The 22,182-nt window shown below is 50.6% G+C and overlaps 1 protein-coding gene across 1 annotated transcript in view; it reads right to left on the bottom strand.

The window, feature by feature from the left end:
- LOC140362224 (gamma-enolase) overlaps positions 1-22,182 on the bottom strand; it is a 41,087-nt gene that overhangs the window by 6,258 nt on the left and 12,647 nt on the right. Inside the window, exons 5-11 of the mRNA XM_072448316.1 lie at positions 13,931-14,064; positions 11,233-11,324; positions 11,001-11,131; positions 6,854-7,051; positions 5,911-6,112; positions 3,869-3,977; positions 193-251 (exon numbers count right to left, since the gene is read on the bottom strand). Of these exons, the coding sequence (XP_072304417.1) occupies positions 193-251; positions 3,869-3,977; positions 5,911-6,112; positions 6,854-7,051; positions 11,001-11,131; positions 11,233-11,324; positions 13,931-14,064 (925 nt within the window). The remainder of the gene's footprint in view (positions 1-192; positions 252-3,868; positions 3,978-5,910; positions 6,113-6,853; positions 7,052-11,000; positions 11,132-11,232; positions 11,325-13,930; positions 14,065-22,182) is intronic.

Below are 22,182 nucleotides of genomic sequence, written 5' to 3'. Positions count from 1 at the left end.
TGGTCAATAAACGCACAAGCCCTTGGTGTTTGGTCCATTTAAATAATCCACTTATGTCGTTAAGGGGCAATGACCGACGAGCGGTCAGCAGCAAACAGCGCCGCTCCTGACCACTAGAGGGCGACGCCCCAATGTTACAACGACCGGACAAAACGTTCAAACGCTAAAACCACAAGTGAAATAGAGTCTGACCTCATGAGCTGGTTGTACTTGGCCAGTCGCTCGGACCTGCAGGGGGCGCCAGTCTTGATCTGAAACAAGAGCAGCAGGAACGTGAAACAAGAGGATCCCACCTCATGATGTCACAAGGTGGAGGAAGAATGTTGTGCGCTCTGGAGGAGAGTTTACGTCCTCGAAAGTGAAAGATGAAATATATGTCTGTCACGCCCCCTGTCTGTCACGCCCCCTGTCTGTCAGGAGCAGTGTCACGCCCCCTGTCTGTCAGGAGCAGTGTCACGCCCCCTGTCTGTCACGCCCCCTGTCTGTCAGGAGCAGTGTCACGCCCCCTGTCTGTCAGGAGCAGTGTCACGCCCCCTGTCTGTCAGGAGCAGTGTCACGCCCCCTGTCTGTCAGGAGCAGTGTCACGCCCCCTGTCTGTCAGGAGCAGTGTCACGCCCCCTGTCTGTCAGGAGCAGTGTCACGCCCCCTGTCTGTCAGGAGCAGTGTCACGCCCCCTGTCTGTCACGCCCCCTGTCTGTCACGCCCCCTGTCTGTCAGGAGCAGTGTCACGCCCCCTGTCTGTCAGGAGCAGTGTCACGCCCCCTGTCTGTCAGGAGCAGTGTCACGCCCCCTGTCTGTCAGGAGCAGTGTCACGCCCCCTGTCTGTCAGGAGCAGTGTCACGCCCCCTGTCTGTCAGGAGCAGTGTCACGCCCCCTGTCTGTCACGCCCCCTGTCTGTCACGCCCCCTGTCTGTCAGGAGCAGTGTCACGCCCCCTGTCTGTCAGGAGCAGTGTCACGCCCCCTGTCTGTCAGGAGCAGTGTCACGCCCCCTGTCTGTCAGGAGCAGTGTCACGCCCCCTGTCTGTCAGGAGCAGTGTCACGCCCCCTGTCTGTCAGGAGCAGTGTCACGCCCCCTGTCTGTCAGGAGCAGTGTCACGCCCCCTGTCTGTCACGCCCCCTGTCTGTCACGCCCCCTGTCTGTCAGGAGCAGTGTCACGCCCCCTGTCTGTCAGGAGCAGTGTCACGCCCCCTGTCTGTCAGGAGCAGTGTCACGCCCCCTGTCTGTCAGGAGCAGTGTCACGCCCCCTGTCTGTCACGCCCCCTGTCTGTCACGCCCCCTGTCTGTCAGGAGCAGTGTCACGCCCCCTGTCTGTCAGGAGCAGTGTCACGCCCCCTGTCTGTCAGGAGCAGTGTCACGCCCCCTGTCTGTCAGGAGCAGTGTCACGCCCCCTGTCTGTCAGGAGCAGTGTCACGCCCCCTGTCTGTCAGGAGCAGTGTCACGCCCCCTGTCTGTCACGCCCCCTGTCTGTCACGCCCCCTGTCTGTCAGGAGCAGTGTCACGCCCCCTGTCTGTCAGGAGCAGTGTCACGCCCCCTGTCTGTCAGGAGCAGTGTCACGCCCCCTGTCTGTCAGGAGCAGTGTCACGCCCCCTGTCTGTCAGGAGCAGTGTCACGCCCCCTGTCTGTCAGGAGCAGTGTCACGCCCCCTGTCTGTCAGGAGCAGTGTCACGCCCCCTGTCTGTCAGGAGCAGTGTCACGCCCCCTGTCTGTCAGGAGCAGTGTCACGCCCCCTGTCTGTCAGGAGCAGTGTCACGCCCCCTGTCTGTCAGGAGCAGTGTCACGCCCCCTGTCTGTCAGGAGCAGTGTCACGCCCCCTGTCTGTCAGGAGCAGTGTCACGCCCCCTGTCTGTCAGGAGCAGTGTCACGCCCCCTGTCTGTCACGCCCCCTGTCTGTCACGCCCCCTGTCTGTCAGGAGCAGTGTCACGCCCCCTGTCTGTCAGGAGCAGTGTCACGCCCCCTGTCTGTCAGGAGCAGTGTCACGCCCCCTGTCTGTCAGGAGCAGTGTCACGCCCCCTGTCTGTCAGGAGCAGTGTCACGCCCCCTGTCTGTCAGGAGCAGTGTCACGCCCCCTGTCTTTCAGGAGCAGTGTCACGCCCCCTGTCTGTCAGGAGCAGTGTCACGCCCCCTGTCTGTCAGGAGCAGTGTCACGCCCCCTGTCTGTCAGGAGCAGTGTCACGCCCCCTGTCTGTCAGGAGCAGTGTCACGCCCCCTGTCTGTCAGGAGCAGTGTCACGCCCCCTGTCTGTCACGCCCCCTGTCTGTCAGGAGCAGTGTCACGCCCCCTGTCTGTCAGGAGCTGTGTCACGCCCCCTGTCTGTCAGGAGCAGTGTCACGCCCCCTGTCTGTCAGGAGCAGTGTCACGCCCCCTGTCTGTCAGGAGCAGTGTCACGCCCCCTGTCTTTCAGGAGCAGTGTCACGCCCCCTGTCTGTCACGCCCCCTGTCTGTCAGGAGCTGTGTCATGCCCCCTGTCTGTCAGGAGCTGTGTCACGCCCCCTGTCTGTCAGGAGCAGTGTCATGCCCCCTGTCTGTCAGGAGCAGTGTCACGCCCCCTGTCTGTCAGGAGCAGTGTCACGCCCCCTGTCTGTCAGGAGCAGTGTCACGCCCCTTGTCTGTCACGCCCCCTGTCTGTCACGCCCCCTGTCTGTCAGGAGCAGTGTCACGCCCCCTGTCTGTCAGGAGCAGTGTCACGCCCCCTGTCTGTCAGGAGCAGTGTCACGCCCCCTGTCTGTCAGGAGCAGTGTCACGCCCCCTGTCTGTCAGGAGCAGTGTCACGCCCCCTGTCTGTCAGGAGCAGTGTCACGCCCCCTGTCTGTCACGCCCCCTGTCTGTCACGCCCCCTGTCTGTCAGGAGCAGTGTCACGCCCCCTGTCTGTCAGGAGCAGTGTCACGCCCCCTGTCTGTCAGGAGCAGTGTCACGCCCCCTGTCTGTCAGGAGCAGTGTCACGCCCCCTGTCTGTCACGCCCCCTGTCTGTCAGGAGCAGTGTCACGCCCCCTGTCTGTCACGCCCCCTGTCTGTCAGGAGCAGTGTCACGCCCCCTGTCTGTCAGGAGCAGTGTCACGCCCCCTGTCTGTCAGGAGCAGTGTCACGCCCCCTGTCTGTCAGGAGCAGTGTCACGCCCCCTGTCTGTCAGGAGCAGTGTCACGCCCCCTGTCTGTCAGGAGCAGTGTCACGCCCCCTGTCTGTCAGGAGCAGTGTCACGCCCCCTGTCTGTCAGGAGCAGTGTCACGCCCCCTGTCTGTCACGCCCCCTGTCTGTCAGGAGCAGTGTCACGCCCCCTGTCTGTCAGGAGCAGTGTCACGCCCCCTGTCTGTCAGGAGCAGTGTCACGCCCCCTGTCTGTCAGGAGCAGTGTCACGCCCCCTGTCTGTCACGCCCCCTGTCTGTCAGGAGCAGTGTCACGCCCCCTGTCTGTCACGCCCCCTGTCTGTCAGGAGCAGTGTTACGCCCCCTGTCTGTCACGCCCCCTGTCTGTCAGGAGCAGTGTCACGCCCCCTGTCTGTCAGGAGCAGTGTCACGCCCCCTGTCTGTCAGGAGCAGTGTCACGCCCCCTGTCTGTCAGGAGCAGTGTCACGCCCCCTGTCTGTCAGGAGCAGTGTCACGCCCCCTGTCTGTCAGGAGCAGTGTCACGCCCCCTGTCTGTCACGCCCCCTGTCTGTCAGGAGCAGTGTCACGCCCCCTGTCTGTCAGGAGCAGTGTCACGCCCCCTGTCTGTCAGGAGCAGTGTCACGCCCCCTGTCTGTCAGGAGCAGTGTCACGCCCCCTGTCTGTCAGGAGCAGTGTCACGCCCCCTGTCTGTCAGGAGCAGTGTCACGCCCCCTGTCTGTCAGGAGCAGTGTCACGCCCCCTGTCTGTCAGGAGCAGCGCACCTGTCCGGTGCAGAGTCCCACCACCAGGTCAGCGATGAACGTGTCCTCTGTCTCTCCCGAGCGGTGGCTGACCATCACGCCCCAGCCATTGGCCTGGGCCAGTTTACACCTGAGACACATGGAAATAAAGACGAGAATAAAGAGTGAAATGTGTTACATATTTTATTATTAATAAATGTATAGATTCATGCAAACATTCAGGGTATTTTTAATTAATTAATTTGTACTTTTATTTATTTTTATATGTATGTATTTATCTATTTATTTATTTTTTTATTTTCTATTTCTAAAATAAGTAAAAAGATTTGTTCAAAGATGTAAATATGAAAACATTTAAACAGAAAACTAAAAATATGTTTCCTTTTTCTCCCACATGTACTAATATTTCTATTCACCATAAACGACATGACAAGAGAATTTCATCACAGTCCAGTCCCTGTCACAGTCCCTGTCACAGTCCCTGTCACAGTCCCTGTCAGAGTCCCTGTCAGAGTCCCTGTCACAGTCCCGGTCAGAGTCCCTGTCACAGTCCCTGTCAGAGTCCCGGTCACAGTCCCTGTCAGAGTCCCTGTCAGAGTCCCGGTCAGAGTCCCGGTCACAGTCCCTGTCACAGTCCCTGTCAGAGTCCCGGTCACAGTCCCTGTCACAGTCCCGGTCAGAGTCCCTGTCACAGTCCCTGTCAGAGTCCCGGTCACAGTCCCTGTCAGAGTCCCTGTCAGAGTCCCGGTCAGAGTCCCGGTCACAGTCCCTGTCAGAGTCCCTGTCAGAGTCCCGGTCACAGTCCCTGTCAGAGTCCCGGTCACAGTCCCTGTCAGAGTCCCGGTCACAGTCCCTGTCAGAGTCCCGGTCACAGTCCCTGTCAAAGTCCCAGTCACAGTCCCGGTCACAGTCCCTGTCAGAGTCCCTGTCAGAGTCCCGGTCAGAGTCCCTGTCAGAGTCCCGGTCAGAGTCCCTGTCACAGTCCCTGTCAGAGTCCCTGTCACAGTCCCTGTCAGAGTCCCGGTCACAGTCCCTGTCAGAGTCCCTGTCAGAGTCCCGGTCACAGTCCCTGTCAGAGTCCCTGTCAGAGTCCCGGTCACAGTCCCTGTCAGAGTCCCTGTCAGAGTCCCGGTCACAGTCCCTGTCAGAGTCCCTGTCAGAGTCCCTGTCAGAGTCCCTGTCAGAGTCCCGGTCACAGTCCCGGTCACAGTCCCTGTCAGAGTCCCTGTCAGAGTCCCGGTCACAGTCCCTGTCAGAGTCCCGGTCACAGTCCCTGTCAGAGTCCCGGTCACAGTCCCTGTCAGAGTCCCTGTCACAGTCCCTGTCAGAGTCCCTGTCACAGTCCCTGTCAGAGTCCCGGTCACAGTCCCTGTCAGAGTCCCGGTCACAGTCCCTGTCAGAGTCCCGGTCACAGTCCCTGTCAGAGTCCCGGTCACAGTCCCTGTCAAAGTCCCGGTCACAGTCCCTGTCAGAGTCCCTGTCAGAGTCCCGGTCACAGTCCCTGTCAAAGTCCCGGTCACAGTCCCTGTCAGAGTCCCGGTCACAGTCCCTGTCAAAGTCCCGGTCACAGTCCCGGTCACAGTCCCTGTCAGAGTCCCGGTCACAGTCCCTGTCAGAGTCCCTGTCACAGTCCCTGTCAGAGTCCCGGTCACAGTCCCTGTCAGAGTCCCGGTCACAGTCCCGGTCACAGTCCCTGTCAGAGTCCCGGTCACAGTCCCTGTCAGAGTCCCGGTCACAGTCCCTGTCAGAGTCCCGGTCACAGTCCCTGTCAGAGTCCCTGTCACAGTCCCTGTCAGAGTCCCTGTCACAGTCCCTGTCAGAGTCCCGGTCACAGTCCCTGTCAGAGTCCCGGTCACAGTCCCTGTCAGAGTCCCGGTCACAGTCCCTGTCAGAGTCCCGGTCACAGTCCCTGTCAAAGTCCCGGTCACAGTCCCTGTCAGAGTCCCTGTCAGAGTCCCGGTCACAGTCCCTGTCAAAGTCCCGGTCACAGTCCCGGTCACAGTCCCGGTCAGAGTCCCGGTCACAGTCCCTGTCACAGTCCCTGTCAGAGTCCCAGCACTGACCCTTGTATGGCCTCGGTCACCGTCCCGATCTGGTTGACCTTGAGCAGCAGACAGTTGCACGCTCGCTCCTCCGCCGCCCTCTCGATGCGTTTGGGGTTGGTCACGGTCAGATCGTCGCCCACGACCTGGATCCCGACCCGGGCCGTGAGTCTGGACCAGGCGTCCCAGTCGTCCTGGTCAAACGGGTCCTCGATGGACACCACTGCGGCACAACAGCACTTCTATGTGAGCATCGAACGTGTTAGCCACGCCTCCACAGTCTCCGCCTCCTCTGCAGAACCGTCCAATCAGGTCCGGTTATTCCAGTGACGCTCATTGGTCGTCATCGTTTAGAGCGAAACTAAACGTCCCTCGCCTCAGACGAAATCCACCACGTTTTTCACGTTCTGTGGTGATTCTTCTCGTAAACTCAAACTGATGGAACACGCGGGTCCCTGGCTCATCCACCTGTCAATCACACCCATCTGACCGCAGGGAGATGAAACTGACCATATTGTATATTTATTTCACTTTTTGCTCATTTTAACCATTGTTTATCCAGTTTAAAAAGGTGTTTTTTTCAAATGTGACACAATTATAAAAGAAAATAAACTACATTTAAAAGCGACGACATTTTCCGTAGAATTCTTGCTCTTCATTTTTCCAAAAAGCGTGAAAACAGACGGGAGAGAGTTCGATTGCTTTTCATTCACAGTCTTTCTTTTTGTAAGTGAAAATGAGAAACTGTAACGTATATAACGCCATGTACAGAGCAGGGGGCGGATCTAGAGGCAGGTGGTAAAAATGAGCTTTTTAACAGTGAAAATGCCGATGTTTTTCCTGTTTTTTACCCGGTTTATGCTTAAAAACGTACAATTCCACCACAAACGTTTGGTCATCGTCGGTAGAAAGTTGCTCAAAGGTCAAACGGCGACGGTCGGCGGGTCATGTGGTGGTTTCGTACCTGGGTAGTTGTTGACGAAGTCCTGGTAGATGTCGGCGAGCTCCTCGGCGGAAATGTGGCGCGACGTATCGGGCGGAGATTTGAAGTCCAGGTCGTACTTTCCGTCGCGGTAGAACTCGGACGCCGCCACGTCCATCCCGACCACCACTTTATCGGTGAAGCCCGCCTTCTCGATGGCCGTCTGCAGCAGCTCCAGGGCTGAGGGACACGGAGAGCCTGTGTTACCGCGGCTACCGAGTACTCCAGACGCACCGCTGCAGCATCTACACAAGTATTTATATCCGTTTGTCACACGGATATATTTATGTCAATTACCGTATTTCCGGACTATACGTGCGTTCGCGGTAACGTCACACATCCGGGACGTCCACAGAGCGGCCATTTTGAAAGGGGCACGCAATGTTGTTGTTGTTGTTGTTGTTGTTGTTGTTGTTGTTTTATGGTGGTTGGCATCCAATTGTTGCATTACCGCCAGACTTTATTCCTCAGACTTTTCGTAGGGCACGCAATGTATACAAACCACCGCGACTGCCTCCTTTTCTACAGCGTAACGAGCTAAGAGTACTTTGATTCTTTAGACGATAACAACAAACTAAGGCACACGACAAAGCTCACACCTCACAGAACAATGACCTCACAGAACAATGACCTCACAGAACAATGACCTCACAGAACAATGACCTCACAGAACAATGACCTCACAGAGCAATGACCTCACAGAACAATGACCTCACAGAACAATGACCTCACAGAGCAATGACCTCACAGAACAATGACCTCACAGAACAATGACCTCACAGAGCAATGACCTCACAGAACAATGACCTCACAGAACAATGACCTCACAGAACAATGACCTCACAGAGCAATGACCTCACAGAACAATGACCTCACAGAGCAATGACCTCACAGAGCAATGACCTCACAGAACAATGACCTCACAGAGCAATGACCTCACAGAGCAATGACCTCACAGAACAATGACCTCACAGAACAATGACCTCACAGAACAATGACCTCACAGAGCAATGACCTCACAGAACAATGACCTTACAGAACAATGACCTCACAGAGCAATGACCTCACAGAACAATGACCTCACAGAACAATGACCTCACAGAACAATGACCTCACAGAGCAATGACCTCACAGAACAATGACCTCACAGAACAATGACCTCACAGAGCAATGACCTCACAGAACAATGACCTCACAGAACAATGACCTCACAGAACGATGACCTCACAGAACGATGACCTCACAGAACGATGACCTCACAGAACGATGACCTCACAGAACAATGACCTCACAGAGCGATGACCTCACAGAGCGATGACCTCACAGAACAAAGACCTCACAGAACAAAGACCTCACAGAACGATGACCTCACAGAACAATGACCTCACAGAACAATGACCTCACAGAGCAATGACCTCACAGAGCAATGACCTCACAGAACAATGACCTCACAGAACAATGACCTCACAGAGCAATGACCTCACAGAGCAATGACCTCACAGAACAATGACCTCACAGAACAATGACCTCACAGAGCAATGACCTCACAGAACAATGACCTCACAGAACAATGACCTCACAGAGCAATGACCTCACAGAACAATGACCTCACAGAACAATGACCTCACAGAACAATGACCTCACAGAGCAATGACCTCACAGAACGATAACCTCACAGAGCGATGACCTCACAGAACGATGACCTCACAGAGCGATGACCTCACAGAACGATGACCTCACAGAGCGATGACCTCACAGAACGATGACCTCACAGAACAATGACCTCACAGAACAATGACCTCACAGAACAATGACCTCACAGAACAATGACCTCACAGAACAATGACCTCACATAACGATGACCTCACAGAGCGATGACCTCACAGAACGATGACCTCACAGAGCGATGACCTCACAGAACAATGACCTCACAGAACAAAGACCTGACAGAACAATGACCTCACAGAGCGATGACCTCACAGAACAATGACCTCACAGAGCAATGACCTCACAGAGCAATGACCTCACAGAACAATGACCTCACAGAACAATGACCTCACAGAGCAATGACCTCACAGAGCAATGACCTCACAGAACAATGACCTCACAGAACAATGACCTCACAGAGCAATGACCTCACAGAACAATGACCTCACAGAACAATGACCTCACAGAGCAATGACCTCACAGAACAATGACCTCACAGAACAATGACCTCACAGAGCAATGACCTCACAGAACAATGACCTCACAGAACAATGACCTCACAGAACAATGACCTCACAGAACAATGACCTCACAGAACGATGACCTCACAGAACGATGACCTCACAGAACGATGACCTCACAGAACAATGACCTCACAGAGCGATGACCTCACAGAGCGATGACCTCACAGAACAAAGACCTCACAGAACAAAGACCTCACAGAACAATGACCTCACAGAACGATGACCTCACAGAGCGATGACCTCACAGAACGATGACCTCACAGAACAATGACCTCACAGAACAATGACCTCACATAACGATGACCTCACAGAGCGATGACCTCACAGAACGATGACCTCACAGAGCGATGACCTCACAGAACAATGACCTCACAGAACAAAGACCTGACAGAACAATGACCTCACAGAGCGATGACCTCACAGAACGATGACCTCACAGAACAATGACCTCACAGAACAATGACCTCACAGAACAATGACCTCACAGAACGATGACCTCACAGAATGATGACCTCACAGAGCGATGACCTCACAGAACGATGACCTCACAGAACGATGACCTCAGAGAGCGATAACCTCACAGAACAATGACCTCACAGAATGATGACCTCACAGAGCGATGACCTCACAGAACAATGACCTCACAGAACAATGACCTCACAGAACGATGACCTCACAGAATGATGACCTCACAGAGCGATGACCTCACAGAACGATGACCTCACAGAACAATGACCTCACAGAACGATGACCTCACAGAATGATGACCTCACAGAGCGATGACCTCACAGAACGATGACCTCACAGAACGATGACCTCAGAGAGCGATAACCTCACAGAACAATGACCTCACAGAACGATGACCTCACAGAACAAAGACCTGACAGAACAATGACCTCACAGAGCGATGACCTCACAGAACGCCTCATACATCCTGGATATCGTATGTAGTAGACGTGCTGTTCTGCCCCTTTCAAAATGGCGGACTCGGTTGCTACTGTACAAGTTCCAGGATGTGCAAACGCACGTATACCTTTTTTATAGTTTTGGGTGCGACTTATACTCCAGAGCGACTTATACGTGATATTATTTGTTATTTTCACACTGACGGCCATTTTTAAAAGAATAAAAAATCCGGGGCTTTTGGTCAAAGATCCGGGGCTCAAGCCCCAAAGCTACAGTGAGACTTCAATTCTGGGGCACCAGCCTGATCGTGGGCATCGATTCTGGGGCACCAGCCTGATCGTGGGCATCGATTCTGGGGCACCAGCCTGATCGTGGGCATCGATTCTGGGGCACCAGCCCGATCGTGGGCATCGATTCTGGGGCACCAGCCCGATCGTGGGCATCGATTCTGGGGCACCAGCCCGATCGTGGGCATCGATTCTGGGGCACCAGCCCGATCGTGGGCATCGATTCTGGGGCACCAGCCCGATCGTGGGCATCGATTCTGGGGCACCAGCCCGATCGTGGGCATCGATTCTGGGGCACCAGCCCGATCGTGGGCATCGATTCTGGGGCACCAGCCCGATCGTGGGCATCGATTCTGGGGCACCAGCCCGATCGTGGGCATCGATTCTGGGGCACCAGCCCGATCGTGGGCATCGATTCTGGGGCACCAGCCCGATCGTGGGCATCGATTCTGGGGCACCAGCCTGATCGTGGGCATCGATTCTGGGGCACCAGCCCGATCGTGGGCATCGATTCTGGGGCACCAGCCCGATCGTGGGCATCGATTCTGGGGCACCAGCCCGATCGTGGGCATCGATTCTGGGGCACCAGCCCGATCGTGGGCATCGATTCTGGGGCACCAGCCTGATCGTGGGCATCGATTCTGGGGCACCAGCCTGATCGTGGGCATCGATTCTGGGGCACCAGCCCGATCGTGGGCATCTCACCTTCACTGTTCTCCAGGATGTTGGGGGCGAACCCTCCCTCGTCTCCTACGTTGGTGGCGTCTTGGCCGTACTTCTGCTGGATCACGGCCTTCAGAGTGTGGTAGAGCTCCGCCCCTATCCTCAGAGCCTCCCTGAAGCACAGGACAGAGGACATGTGGACAGAGGACATGGACGCTCGGGAGGACAAAGACCAGGACCTTTCACTCTAAACTGTGACTGAAACTGGATTTACTTGAAAGACTCGGCTCCGACCGGCAGAACCATGAACTCCTGCATCGCCAGTTTGTTCCCCGCGTGAGAACCTCCGTTTATCACGTTAAAGGCCTGAAAGAACAGAGACAGCAGATGTAGATAAACCAGGTCTAAACCAGGTCTAAACCAGGTCTAAACCAGGTCTAAACCAGGTCTAAACCAGGTCTGAACCAGGTCTAAACCAGGTCTAAACCAGGTCTAAACCAGGACTAAACCAGGTCTAAACCAGGTCTAAACCAGGTCTGAACCAGGTCTAAACCAGGTCTAAACCAGGTCTAAACCAGGACTAAACCAGGTCTAAACCAGGTCTAAACCAGGTCTGAACCAGGTCTAAACCAGGTCTAAACCAGGTCTGAACCAGGTCTAAACCAGGACTAAACCAGGTCCAAACCAGGTCCGAACCAGGTCTAAACCAGGACTAAACCAGGTCTAAACCAGGACTAAACCAGGTCTAAACCAGGTCCAAACCAGGTCCGAACCAGGTCTAAACCAGGACTAAACCAGGTCTAAACCAGGTCTAAACCAGGTCTGAACCAGGTCTGAACCAGGTCTAAACCAGGTCTGAACCAGGTCTAAACCAGGTCTAAACCAGGTCTAAACCAGATCTAAACCAGGTCTAAACCAGGTCTAAACCAGGTCTAAACCAAGTCTAAACCAGGTCTAAACCAGGACTAAACCAGGACTAAACCAGGTCTAAACCAGGACTAAACCAGGTCTAAACCAGGACTAAACCAGGTCTAAACCAGGTCTAAACCAGGTCTAAACCAGATCTAAACCAGGTCTAAACCAGGTCTAAACCAGGTCTAAACCAGGTCTAAACCAGGTCTAAACCAGGTCTAAACCAGGTCTAAACCAGGTCTAAACCAGGTCTAAACCAGGTCTAAACCAGATCTAAACCAGGTCTAAACCAGGTCTAAACCAGGTCTAAACCAGGTCTAAACCAGGTCTAAACCAGGTCTAAACCAGATCTAAACCAGGTCTAAACCAGGTCTAAACCAGGTCTAAACCAGGTCTAAACCAAGTCTAAACCAGGTCTAAACCAGGACTAAACCAGGACTAAACCAGGTCTAAACCAAGTCTAAACCAGGTCTGAACCAGGTCTAAACCAGGTCTAAACCAGGTCTAAACCAAGTCTAAACCAGGTCTAAACCAGGTCTAAACCAGGTCTAAACCAAGTCTAAACCAGGTCTAAACCAGGTCTGAACCAGGTCTAAACCAAGTCTGAACCAGGTCTAAACCAGGTCTAAACCAAGTCTAAACCAGGTCTAAACCAAGTCTAAACCAGGTCTAAACCAGGTCTAAACCAGGACTAAACCAGGTCTAAACCAGGACTAAACCAGGACTAAACCAAGTCTAAACCAGGTCTAAACCAGGTCTGAACCAGGTCTAAACCAGGACTAAACCAGGTCTAAACCAGGTCTAAACCAGGTCTGAACCAGGTCTGAACCAGGTCTAAACCAGATCTAAACCAGGTCTAAACCAGGTCTAAACCAAGTCTAAACCAGGTCTAAACCAGGACTAAACCAGGACTAAACCAGGTCTAAACCAGGACTAAACCAGGTCTAAACCAGGTCCAAACCAGGTCCGAACCAGGTCCAAACCAGGACTAAACCAGGTCTAAACCAGGTCTGAACCAGGTCTAAACCAGGTCCAAACCAGGTCCGAACCAGGTCTAAACCAGGTCTAAACCAGGTCTAAACCAGGTCTGAACCAGGTCTGAACCAGGTCTGAACCAGGTCTAAACCAGGTCTAAACCAGATCTAAACCAGGTCTAAACCAGGTCTAAACCAGGTCTAAACCAGGTCTAAACCAAGTCTAAACCAGGTCTAAACCAGGACTAAACCAGGACTAAACCAGGTCTAAACCAGGACTAAACCAGGTCTAAACCAGGACTAAACCAGGTCTAAACCAGGTCTAAACCAGGTCTAAACCAGATCTAAACCAGGTCTAAACCAGGTCTAAACCAGGTCTAAACCAGGTCTAAACCAAGTCTAAACCAGGTCTAAACCAGGACTAAACCAGGACTAAACCAGGTCTAAACCAGGACTAAACCAGGTCTAAACCAGGACTAAACCAGGTCTAAACCAGGTCCGAACCAGGTCCGAACCAGGTCTAAACCAGGTCTAAGCCAGGACTAAACCAGGTCTAAACCAGGTCTAAACCAGATCTAAACCAGGTCTGAACCAGGTCTAAACCAGGTCTAAACCAGGACTAAACCAGGACTAAACCAGGTCTAAACCAGGTCTAAACCAGGACTAAACCAGGTCTAAACCAGGTCTGAACCAGGTCTAAACCAGGTCTAAACCAGATCTAAACCAGGTCTGAACCAGGTCTAAACCAGGTCTAAACCAGGTCTGAACCAGGTCTAAACCAGGTCTAAACCAGGTCTGAACCAGGTCTAAACCAGGTCTAAACCAGGTCTAAACCAGGACAAAACCAGGTCTAAACCAGTTCTAAACCAGGACTAAACCAGGACTAAACCAGGTCTGAACCAGGTCTGAACCAGGTCTAAACCAGGTCTAAACCAGGTCTAAACCAGGACTAAACCAGGACTAAACCAGGTCTAAACCAGGACTAAACCAGGTCTAAACCAGGACTAAACCAGGACTAAACCAGGTCTAAACCAGGTCTTAACCAGGACTAAACCAGGACTAAACCAAGACTAAACTGGGACTCACAGGGACAGGCAGGACCAGCTCGGTGTTCCCAGCCAGGTCTGCGATGTGTCTGTACAGTGGGACGTCCTTCTCTGCTGCTCCGGCTTTGCACACGGCCAGAGACACGCCCAGGAGGGCGTTGGCCCCGAACTGAGCTGAAACGTCACGTTTAAACTTCACTTTGTGTTAAATATGTTCAAGAAGTGTTTCACAGGTTTAGTCTGAACGAGGTCTAAACCAGGACTAAACCAGGTCTAAACCAGGACTAAACCAGGTCTAAACCAGGACTAAACCAGGACTACACCAGGTCTAAACCAGGTCTAAACCAGGTCTAAACCAGGTCTAAACCAGGTCTAAACCAGGACTAAACCAGGTCTAAACCAGGTCTAAACCAGGACTAGACCAGGTCTAAACCAGGACTACACCAGGTCTAAACCAGGACTAAACCAGGACTAAACCAGGTCTAAACCAGGTCTAAACCAGGACTACACCAGGTCTAAACCAGGACTAAACCAGGACTAAACCAGGTCTAAACCAGGACTAAACCAGGTCTAAACCAGGTCTAAACCAGGTCTAAACCAGGTCTAAACCAGGACTACACCAGGTCTAAACCAGGACTAAACCAGGACTAAACCAGGTCTAAACCAGGACTAAACCAGGACTAACCCAGATCCAAACCAGGTCTAAACCAGGACTAAACCAGGTCTAAACCAGGACTAAACCAGGACTAAACCAGGACTACACCAGGTCTAAACCAGGACTAAACCAGGACTAAACCAGGACTAAACTGGGTCTGAACCAGGTCTAAACCAGGTCTAAACCAGGTCTAAACCAGGACTAAACCAGGACTAAACCAGGTCTAAACCAGGACTAAACCAGGACTAAACCAGGTCTAAACCAAGACTAAACCAGGTCTAAACCAGGACTAAACCAGGACTAAACCAGGACTAAACCAGGTCTAAACCTGGTCTAAACCAGGACTAAACCAGGTCTAAACCAGGTCTAAACCAGGTCTAAACCAGGTCTAAACCAAGACTACACCAGGTCTAAACCAGGACTAAACCAGGACTAAACCAGGTCTAAACCAGGACTAAACCAGGACTAACCCAGATCCAAACCAGGTCTAAACCAGGACTAAACCAGGTCTAAACCAGGACTAAACCAGGACTAAACCAGGACTACACCAGGTCTAAACCAGGACTAAACCAGGACTAAACCAGGACTAAACTGGGTCTGAACCAGGTCTAAACCAGGACTAAACCAGGACTAAACCAGGTCTAAACCAGGACTAAACCAGGTCTAAACCAGGACTAAACCAGGTCTAAACCAAGACTAAACCAGGTCTAAACCAGGACTAAACCAGGACTAAACCAGGACTAAACCAGGTCTAAACCTGGTCTAAACCAGGACTAAACCAGGACTAAACCAGGACTACACCAGGTCTAAACCAGGACTAAACCAGGACTAAACCAGGACTAAACTGGGTCTAAACCAGGTCTAAACCAGGACTAAACCAGGACTAAACCAGGACTAAACCAGGACTAAACCAGGTCTAAACCAGGTCCAAGCCAGGTCTAAACCAGGACTAAACCCGGACTAAACCAGGTCTAAACCAGGACTAAGCCAGGACTAAACCAGGACTAAACCAGGTCTAAACCAGGACTAAACCAGATCTAAACCAGGTCTAAACCAGGACTAAACCAGGACTAAACCAGGACTAAACCAGGTCTAAACCAGGACTAAACCAGATCTAAACCAGGACTAAACCAGGACTAAATTGGGTCTAAACCAGGACTAAACCAGGTTTAAACCAGATCTAAACCAGGACTAAACCAGATCTAAACCAGGTCTAAACCAGGACTAAACCAGATCTAAACCAGGACTAAACCAGGACTAAACCAGGTTAAAACCAGATCTAAACCAGGACTAAACCAGGTCTAAACCAGATCTAAACCAGGACTAAACCAGGACTAAACCAGGTCTAAACCAGGACTACACCAGGTCTAAACCAGGACTAAACCAGGACTAAACCAGGACTAAACCAGGTCTAAACCAGGACTACACCAGGTCTAAACCAGGACTAAACCAGGACTAAACCAGGTCTAAACCAGGACTACACCAGGTCTAAACCAGGACTAAACCAGGACTAAACCAGGTCTAAACCAGGACTAAACCAGGTCTAAACCAGGTCTAAACCAGGACTACACCAGGTCTAAACCAGGACTAAACCAGGACTAAACCAGGACTAAACCAGGTCTAAACCAGGACTACACCAGGTCTAAACCAGGACTAAACCAGGACTAAACCAGGTCTAAACCAGGACTAAACCAGGTCTAAACCAGGTCTAAACCAGGTCTAAACCAGGTCTAAACCAGGACTACACCAGGTCTAAACCAGGACTAAACCAGGACTAAACCAGGACTAAACCAGGACTAAACCAGGACTAAACCAGGACTACACCAGGTCTAAACCAGGACTAAACCAGGACTAAACCAGGACTAAACTGGGTCTGAACCAGGTCTAAACCAGGTCTAAACCAGGTCTAAACCAGGACTAAACCAGGACTAAACCAGGTCTAAACCAGGACTAAACCAGGTCTAAACCAGGACTAAACCAGGTCTAAACCAAGACTAAACCAGGTCTAAACCAGGACTAAACCAGGACTAAACCAGGACTAAACCAGGTCTAAACCTGGTCTAAACCAGGACTAAACCAGGACTAAACCAGGACTACACCAGGTCTAAACCAGGACTAAACCAGGACTAAACCAGGACTAAACTGGGTCTAAACCAGGTCTAAACCAGGACTAAACCCGGACTAAACCAGGTCTAAACCAGGACTAAGCCAGGACTAAACCAGGACTAAACCAGGTCTAAACCAGGACTAAACCAGATCTAAACCAGGTCTAAACCAGGACTAAACCAGGACTAAACCAGGACTAAACCAGGTCTAAACCAGGTCTAAACCAGGACTAAACCAGATCTAAACCAGGACTAAACCAGGACTAAACTGGGTCTAAACCAGGACTAAACCAGGTTTAAACCAGATCTAAACCAGGACTAAACCAGATCTAAACCAGGTCTAAACCAGGACTAAACCAGATCTAAACCAGGACTAAACCAGGACTAAACCAGGTTTAAACCAGATCTAAACCAGGACTAAACCAGGTCTAAACCAGATCTAAACCAGGACTAAACCAGGACTAAACCAGGTCTAAACCAGGACTAAACCAGGACTAACCCAGATCCAAACCAGGTCTAAACCAGGACTAAACCAGATCTAAACCAGGTCTAAACCAGGACTAAACCAGGTCTAAACCAGGACTAAACCAGATCTAAACCAGGTCTAAACCAGGACTAAGCCAGATCTAAACCAGGACTAAACCAGGACTAAACTGGGTCTAAACCAGGACTAAACCAGGTTTAAACCAGATCTAAACCAGGACTAAACCAGATCTAAACCAGGTCTAAACCAGGACTAAACCAGATCTAAACCAGATCTAAACCAGGACTAAACCAGGTCTAAACCAGGTCTAAACCAGGACTAAACTGGGTCTAAACCAGGACTAAACCAGGTCTAAACCAGATCTAAACCAGGACTAAAACAGTTATAAAACAGGACTAAACCAGGTCTAAACCAGGACTAAACCAGATCTAAACCAGGACTAAACCAGGTCTAAACCAGGACTAAACCAGATCTAAACCAGGTCTAAACCAGGACTAAACCAGGACTAAACCAGGTCTAAACCAGGTCTAAACCAGGACTAAACCAGATCTAAACCAGGACTAAACCAGGTCTAAACCAGGACTAAACCAGGTCTAAACCAGGACTAAACCAGGACTAAACCAGGACTAAACCAGGTCTAAACCTGGTCTAAACCAGGACTAAACCAGGACTAAACCAGGACTAAACCAGGTCTAAACCAGGACTAAACTGGGTCTAAACCAGGTCTAAACCAGGTCTAAACCAGGACTAAACCAGGACTAAACCAGGTCTAAACCAGGTCTAAACCAGGTCTAAGCCAGGTCTAAACCAGGACTAAACCCGGACTAAACCAGGTCTAAACCAGGACTAAGCCAGGACTAAACCAGGACTAAACCAGGTCTAAACCAGGACTAAGCCAGGACTAAACCAGGACTAAACCAGGTCTAAACCAGGACTAAACCAGTTCTGAACCAGGACTAAACCAGGTCTAAACCAGGACTAAACCAGGTCTAAACCAGGACTAAACCAGATCTAAACCAGGTCTAAACCAGGACTAAACCAGATCTAAACCAGGTCTAAACCAGGACTAAACCAGGACTAAACCAGGACTAAACCAGGTCTAAACCAGGTCTAAACCAGGACTAAACCAGATCTAAACCAGGACTAAACCAGGACTAAACTGGGTCTAAACCAGGACTAAACCAGGTTTAAACCAGATCTAAACCAGGACTAAACCAGATCTAAACCAGGTCTAAACCAGGACTAAACCAGATCTAAACCAGGACTAAACCAGGTCTAAACCAGGTCTAAACCAGGACTAAACCAGATCTAAACCAGGACTAAACCAGGACTAAACTGGGTCTAAACCAGGACTAAACCAGGTTTAAACCAGATCTAAACCAGGACTAAACCAGATCTAAACCAGGTCTAAACCAGGACTAAACCAGATCTAAACCAGGACTAAACCAGGACTAAACTGGGTCTAAACCAGGACTAAACCAGGTTTAAACCAGATCTAAACCAGGACTAAACCAGGTCTAAACCTGGTCTAAACGAGGACTAAACCAGGACTAAACCAGGACTAAACCAGGTCTAAACCAGGACTAAACCAGGACTAAACCAGGACTAAACTGGGTCTAAACCAGGTCTAAACCAGGACTAAACCAGGACTAAACCAGGACTAAACCAGGTCTAAACCAGGTCTAAACCAGGTCCAAGCCAGGTCTAAACCAGGACTAAACCCGGACTAAACCAGGTCTAAACCAGGACTAAGCCAGGACTAAACCAGGACTAAACCAGGTCTAAACCAGGACTAAGCCAGGACTAAACCAGGACTAAACCAGGTCTAAACCAGGTCTAAACCAGGACTAAGCCAGGACTAAACCAGGACTAAACCAGGTCTAAACCAGGTCTAAACCAGGACTAAACCAGTTCTAAACCAGGACTAAACCAGGTCTAAACCTGGACTAAACCAGGTCTAAACCAGGACTAAACCAGATCTAAACCAGGTCTAAACCAGGACTAAACCAGATCTAAACCAGGTCTAAACAGGACTAAACCAGGACTAAACCAGGACTAAACCAGGTCTAAACCAGGTCTAAACCAGGACTAAACCAGATCTAAACCAGGACTAAACCAGGACTAAACTGGGTCTAAACCAGGTCTAAACCAGGACTAAACCAGGTTTAAACCAGATCTAAACCAGGACTAAACCAGATCTAAACCAGGTCTAAACCAGGACTAAACCAGATCTAAACCAGGACTAAACCAGGACTAAACTGGGTCTAAACCAGGACTAAACCAGGTTTAAACCAGATCTAAACCAGGACTAAACCAGGTCTAAACCAGATCTAAACCAGGACTAAACCAGGACTAAACCAGGTCTAAACCAGGACTAGACCAGGACTAACCCAGATCCAAACCAGGTCTAAACCAGGACTAAACCAGATCTAAACCAGGTCTAAACCAGGACTAAACCAGGTCTAAACCAGGACTAAACCAGGTCTAAACCAGGACTAAACCAGGACTAAACCAGATCTAAACCAGGTCTAAACCAGGACTAAACCAGGTCTAAACCAGGACTAAACCAGGTCTAAACCAGGTCTAAACCAGGACTAAACCAGATCTAAACCAGGTCTAAACCAGGACTAAACCAGATCTAAACCAGATCTAAACCAGGACTAAACCAGGACTAAACCAGGTCTAAACCAGGTCTAAACCAGGACTAAACTGGGTCTAAACCAGGACTAAACCAGGTCTAAACCAGATCTAAACCAGGACTAAACCAGTTCTAAAACAGGACTAAACCAGGTCTAAACCAGGACTAAACCAGATCTAAACCAGGACTAAACCAGGTCTAAACCAGGACTAAACCAGATCTAAACCAGGTCTAAACCAGGACTAAACCAGGTCCAAACCAGGACTAAACCAGGACTAAACCAGGTCTAAACCAGGTCTAAACCAGGACTAAACCAGATCTAAACCAGGACTAAACCAGGTCTAAACCAGGACTAAACCAGGACTAAACCAGGACTAAACCAGGACTAAACCAGGTCTAAACCTGGTCTAAACCAGGACTAAACCAGGACTAAACCAGGACTAAACCAGGTCTAAACCAGGTCTAAACCAGGTCTAAACCAGGACTAAACCAGGACTAAACCAGGTCTAAACCAGGTCTAAACCAGGTCTAAGCCAGGTCTAAACCAGGACTAAACCCGGACTAAACCAGGTCTAAACCAGGACTAAGCCAGGACTAAACCAGGACTAAACCAGGTCTAAACCAGGTCTAAACCAGGACTAAGCCAGGACTAAACCAGGACTAAACCAGGTCTAAACCAGGACTAAACCAGTTCTAAACCAGGACTAAACCAGGTCTAAACCAGGACTAAACCAGGTCTAAACCAGGACAAAACCAGATCTAAACCAGGTCTAAACCAGGACTAAACCAGGACTAAACTGGGTCTAAACCAGGACTAAACCAGATCTAAACCAGGTCTAAACCAGGACTAAACCAGATCTAAACCAGATCTAAACCAGGACTAACCCAGATCCAAACCAGGTCTAAACCAGGACTAAACCAGATCTAAACCAGGTCTAAACCAGGACTAAACCAGGTCTAAACCAGGACTAAACCAGGACTAAACCAGATCTAAACCAGGTCTAAACCAGGACTAAACCAGGTCTAAACCAGGACTAAACCAGATCTAAACCAGGTCTAAACCAGGACTAAACCAGATCCAAACCAGATCTAAACCAGGACTAAACCAGGACTAAACCAGGTCTAAACCAGGACTAAACCAGGACTAAACTGGGTCTAAACCAGGACTAAACCAGGTTTAAACCAGATCTAAACCAGGACTAAACCAGATCTAAACCAGGTCTAAACCAGGACTAAACCAGATCCAAACCAGATCTAAACCAGGACTAAACCAGGACTAAACCAGGTCTAAACCAGGACTAAACCAGGACTAAACCAGGTCTAAACCAGGACTAAACCAAATCTAAACCAGGACTAAACCAGGTCTAAACCAGGACTAAACCAGATCTAAACCAGGTCTAAACCAGGACTAAACCAGGTCTAAACCAGGACTAAACCAGGACTAAACCAGGTCTAAACCAGGTCTAAACCAGGACTAAACCAGATCTAAACCAGGACTAAACCAGGTCTAAACCAGGACTAAACCAGGACTAAACCAGGACTAAACCAGGTCTAAACCTGGTCTAAACCAGGACTAAACCAGGACTAAACCAGGTCTAAACCAGGACTAAACTGGGTCTAAACCAGGTCTAAACCAGGTCTAAACCAGGACTAAACCAGGACTAAACCAGGTCTAAACCAGGTCTAAACCAGGTCTAAGCCAGGTCTAAACCAGGACTAAACCCGGACTAAACCAGGTCTAAACCAGGACTAAGCCAGGACTAAACCAGGACTAAACCAGGTCTAAACCAGGACTAAGCCAGGACTAAACCAGGACTAAACCAGGTCTAAACCAGGACTAAGCCAGGACTAAACCAGGACTAAACCAGGTCTAAACCAGGACTAAACCAGTTCTGAACCAGGACTAAACCAGGTCTAAACCAGGACTAAACCAGGTCTAAACCAGGACTAAACCAGATCTAAACCAGGTCTAAACCAGGACTAAACCAGATCTAAACCAGGTCTAAACCAGGACTAAACCAGGACTAAACCAGGTCTAAACCAGGTCTAAACCAGGACTAAACCAGATCTAAACCAGGACTAAACCAGGACTAAACTGGGTCTAAACCAGGACTAAACCAGGTTTAAACCAGATCTAAACCAGGACTAAACCAGATCTAAACCAGGTCTAAACCAGGACTAAACCAGATCTAAACCAGATCTAAACCAGGACTAAACCAGGACTAAACCAGGTCTAAACCAGGACTAAACCAGGACTAACCCAGATCCAAACCAGGTCTAAACCAGGACTAAACCAGGTCTAAACCAGGACTAAACCAGGACTAAACCAGATCTAAACCAGGTCTAAACCAGGACTAAACCAGGTCTAAACCAGGACTAAACCAGGTCTAAACCAGGTCTAAACCAGGAC

This window comes from Eucyclogobius newberryi, unplaced genomic scaffold (genome assembly GCF_026437365.1).
Source record: "Eucyclogobius newberryi isolate DKJ021-1_F unplaced genomic scaffold, fEucNew1.0.hap1 SCAF_16, whole genome shotgun sequence".
Lineage (NCBI taxonomy): Eukaryota > Metazoa > Chordata > Actinopteri > Gobiiformes > Gobiidae > Eucyclogobius > Eucyclogobius newberryi.
Note: the sequence above shows the minus strand (reverse complement) of the source record. Positions and strands in the feature narration are given on the sequence as shown.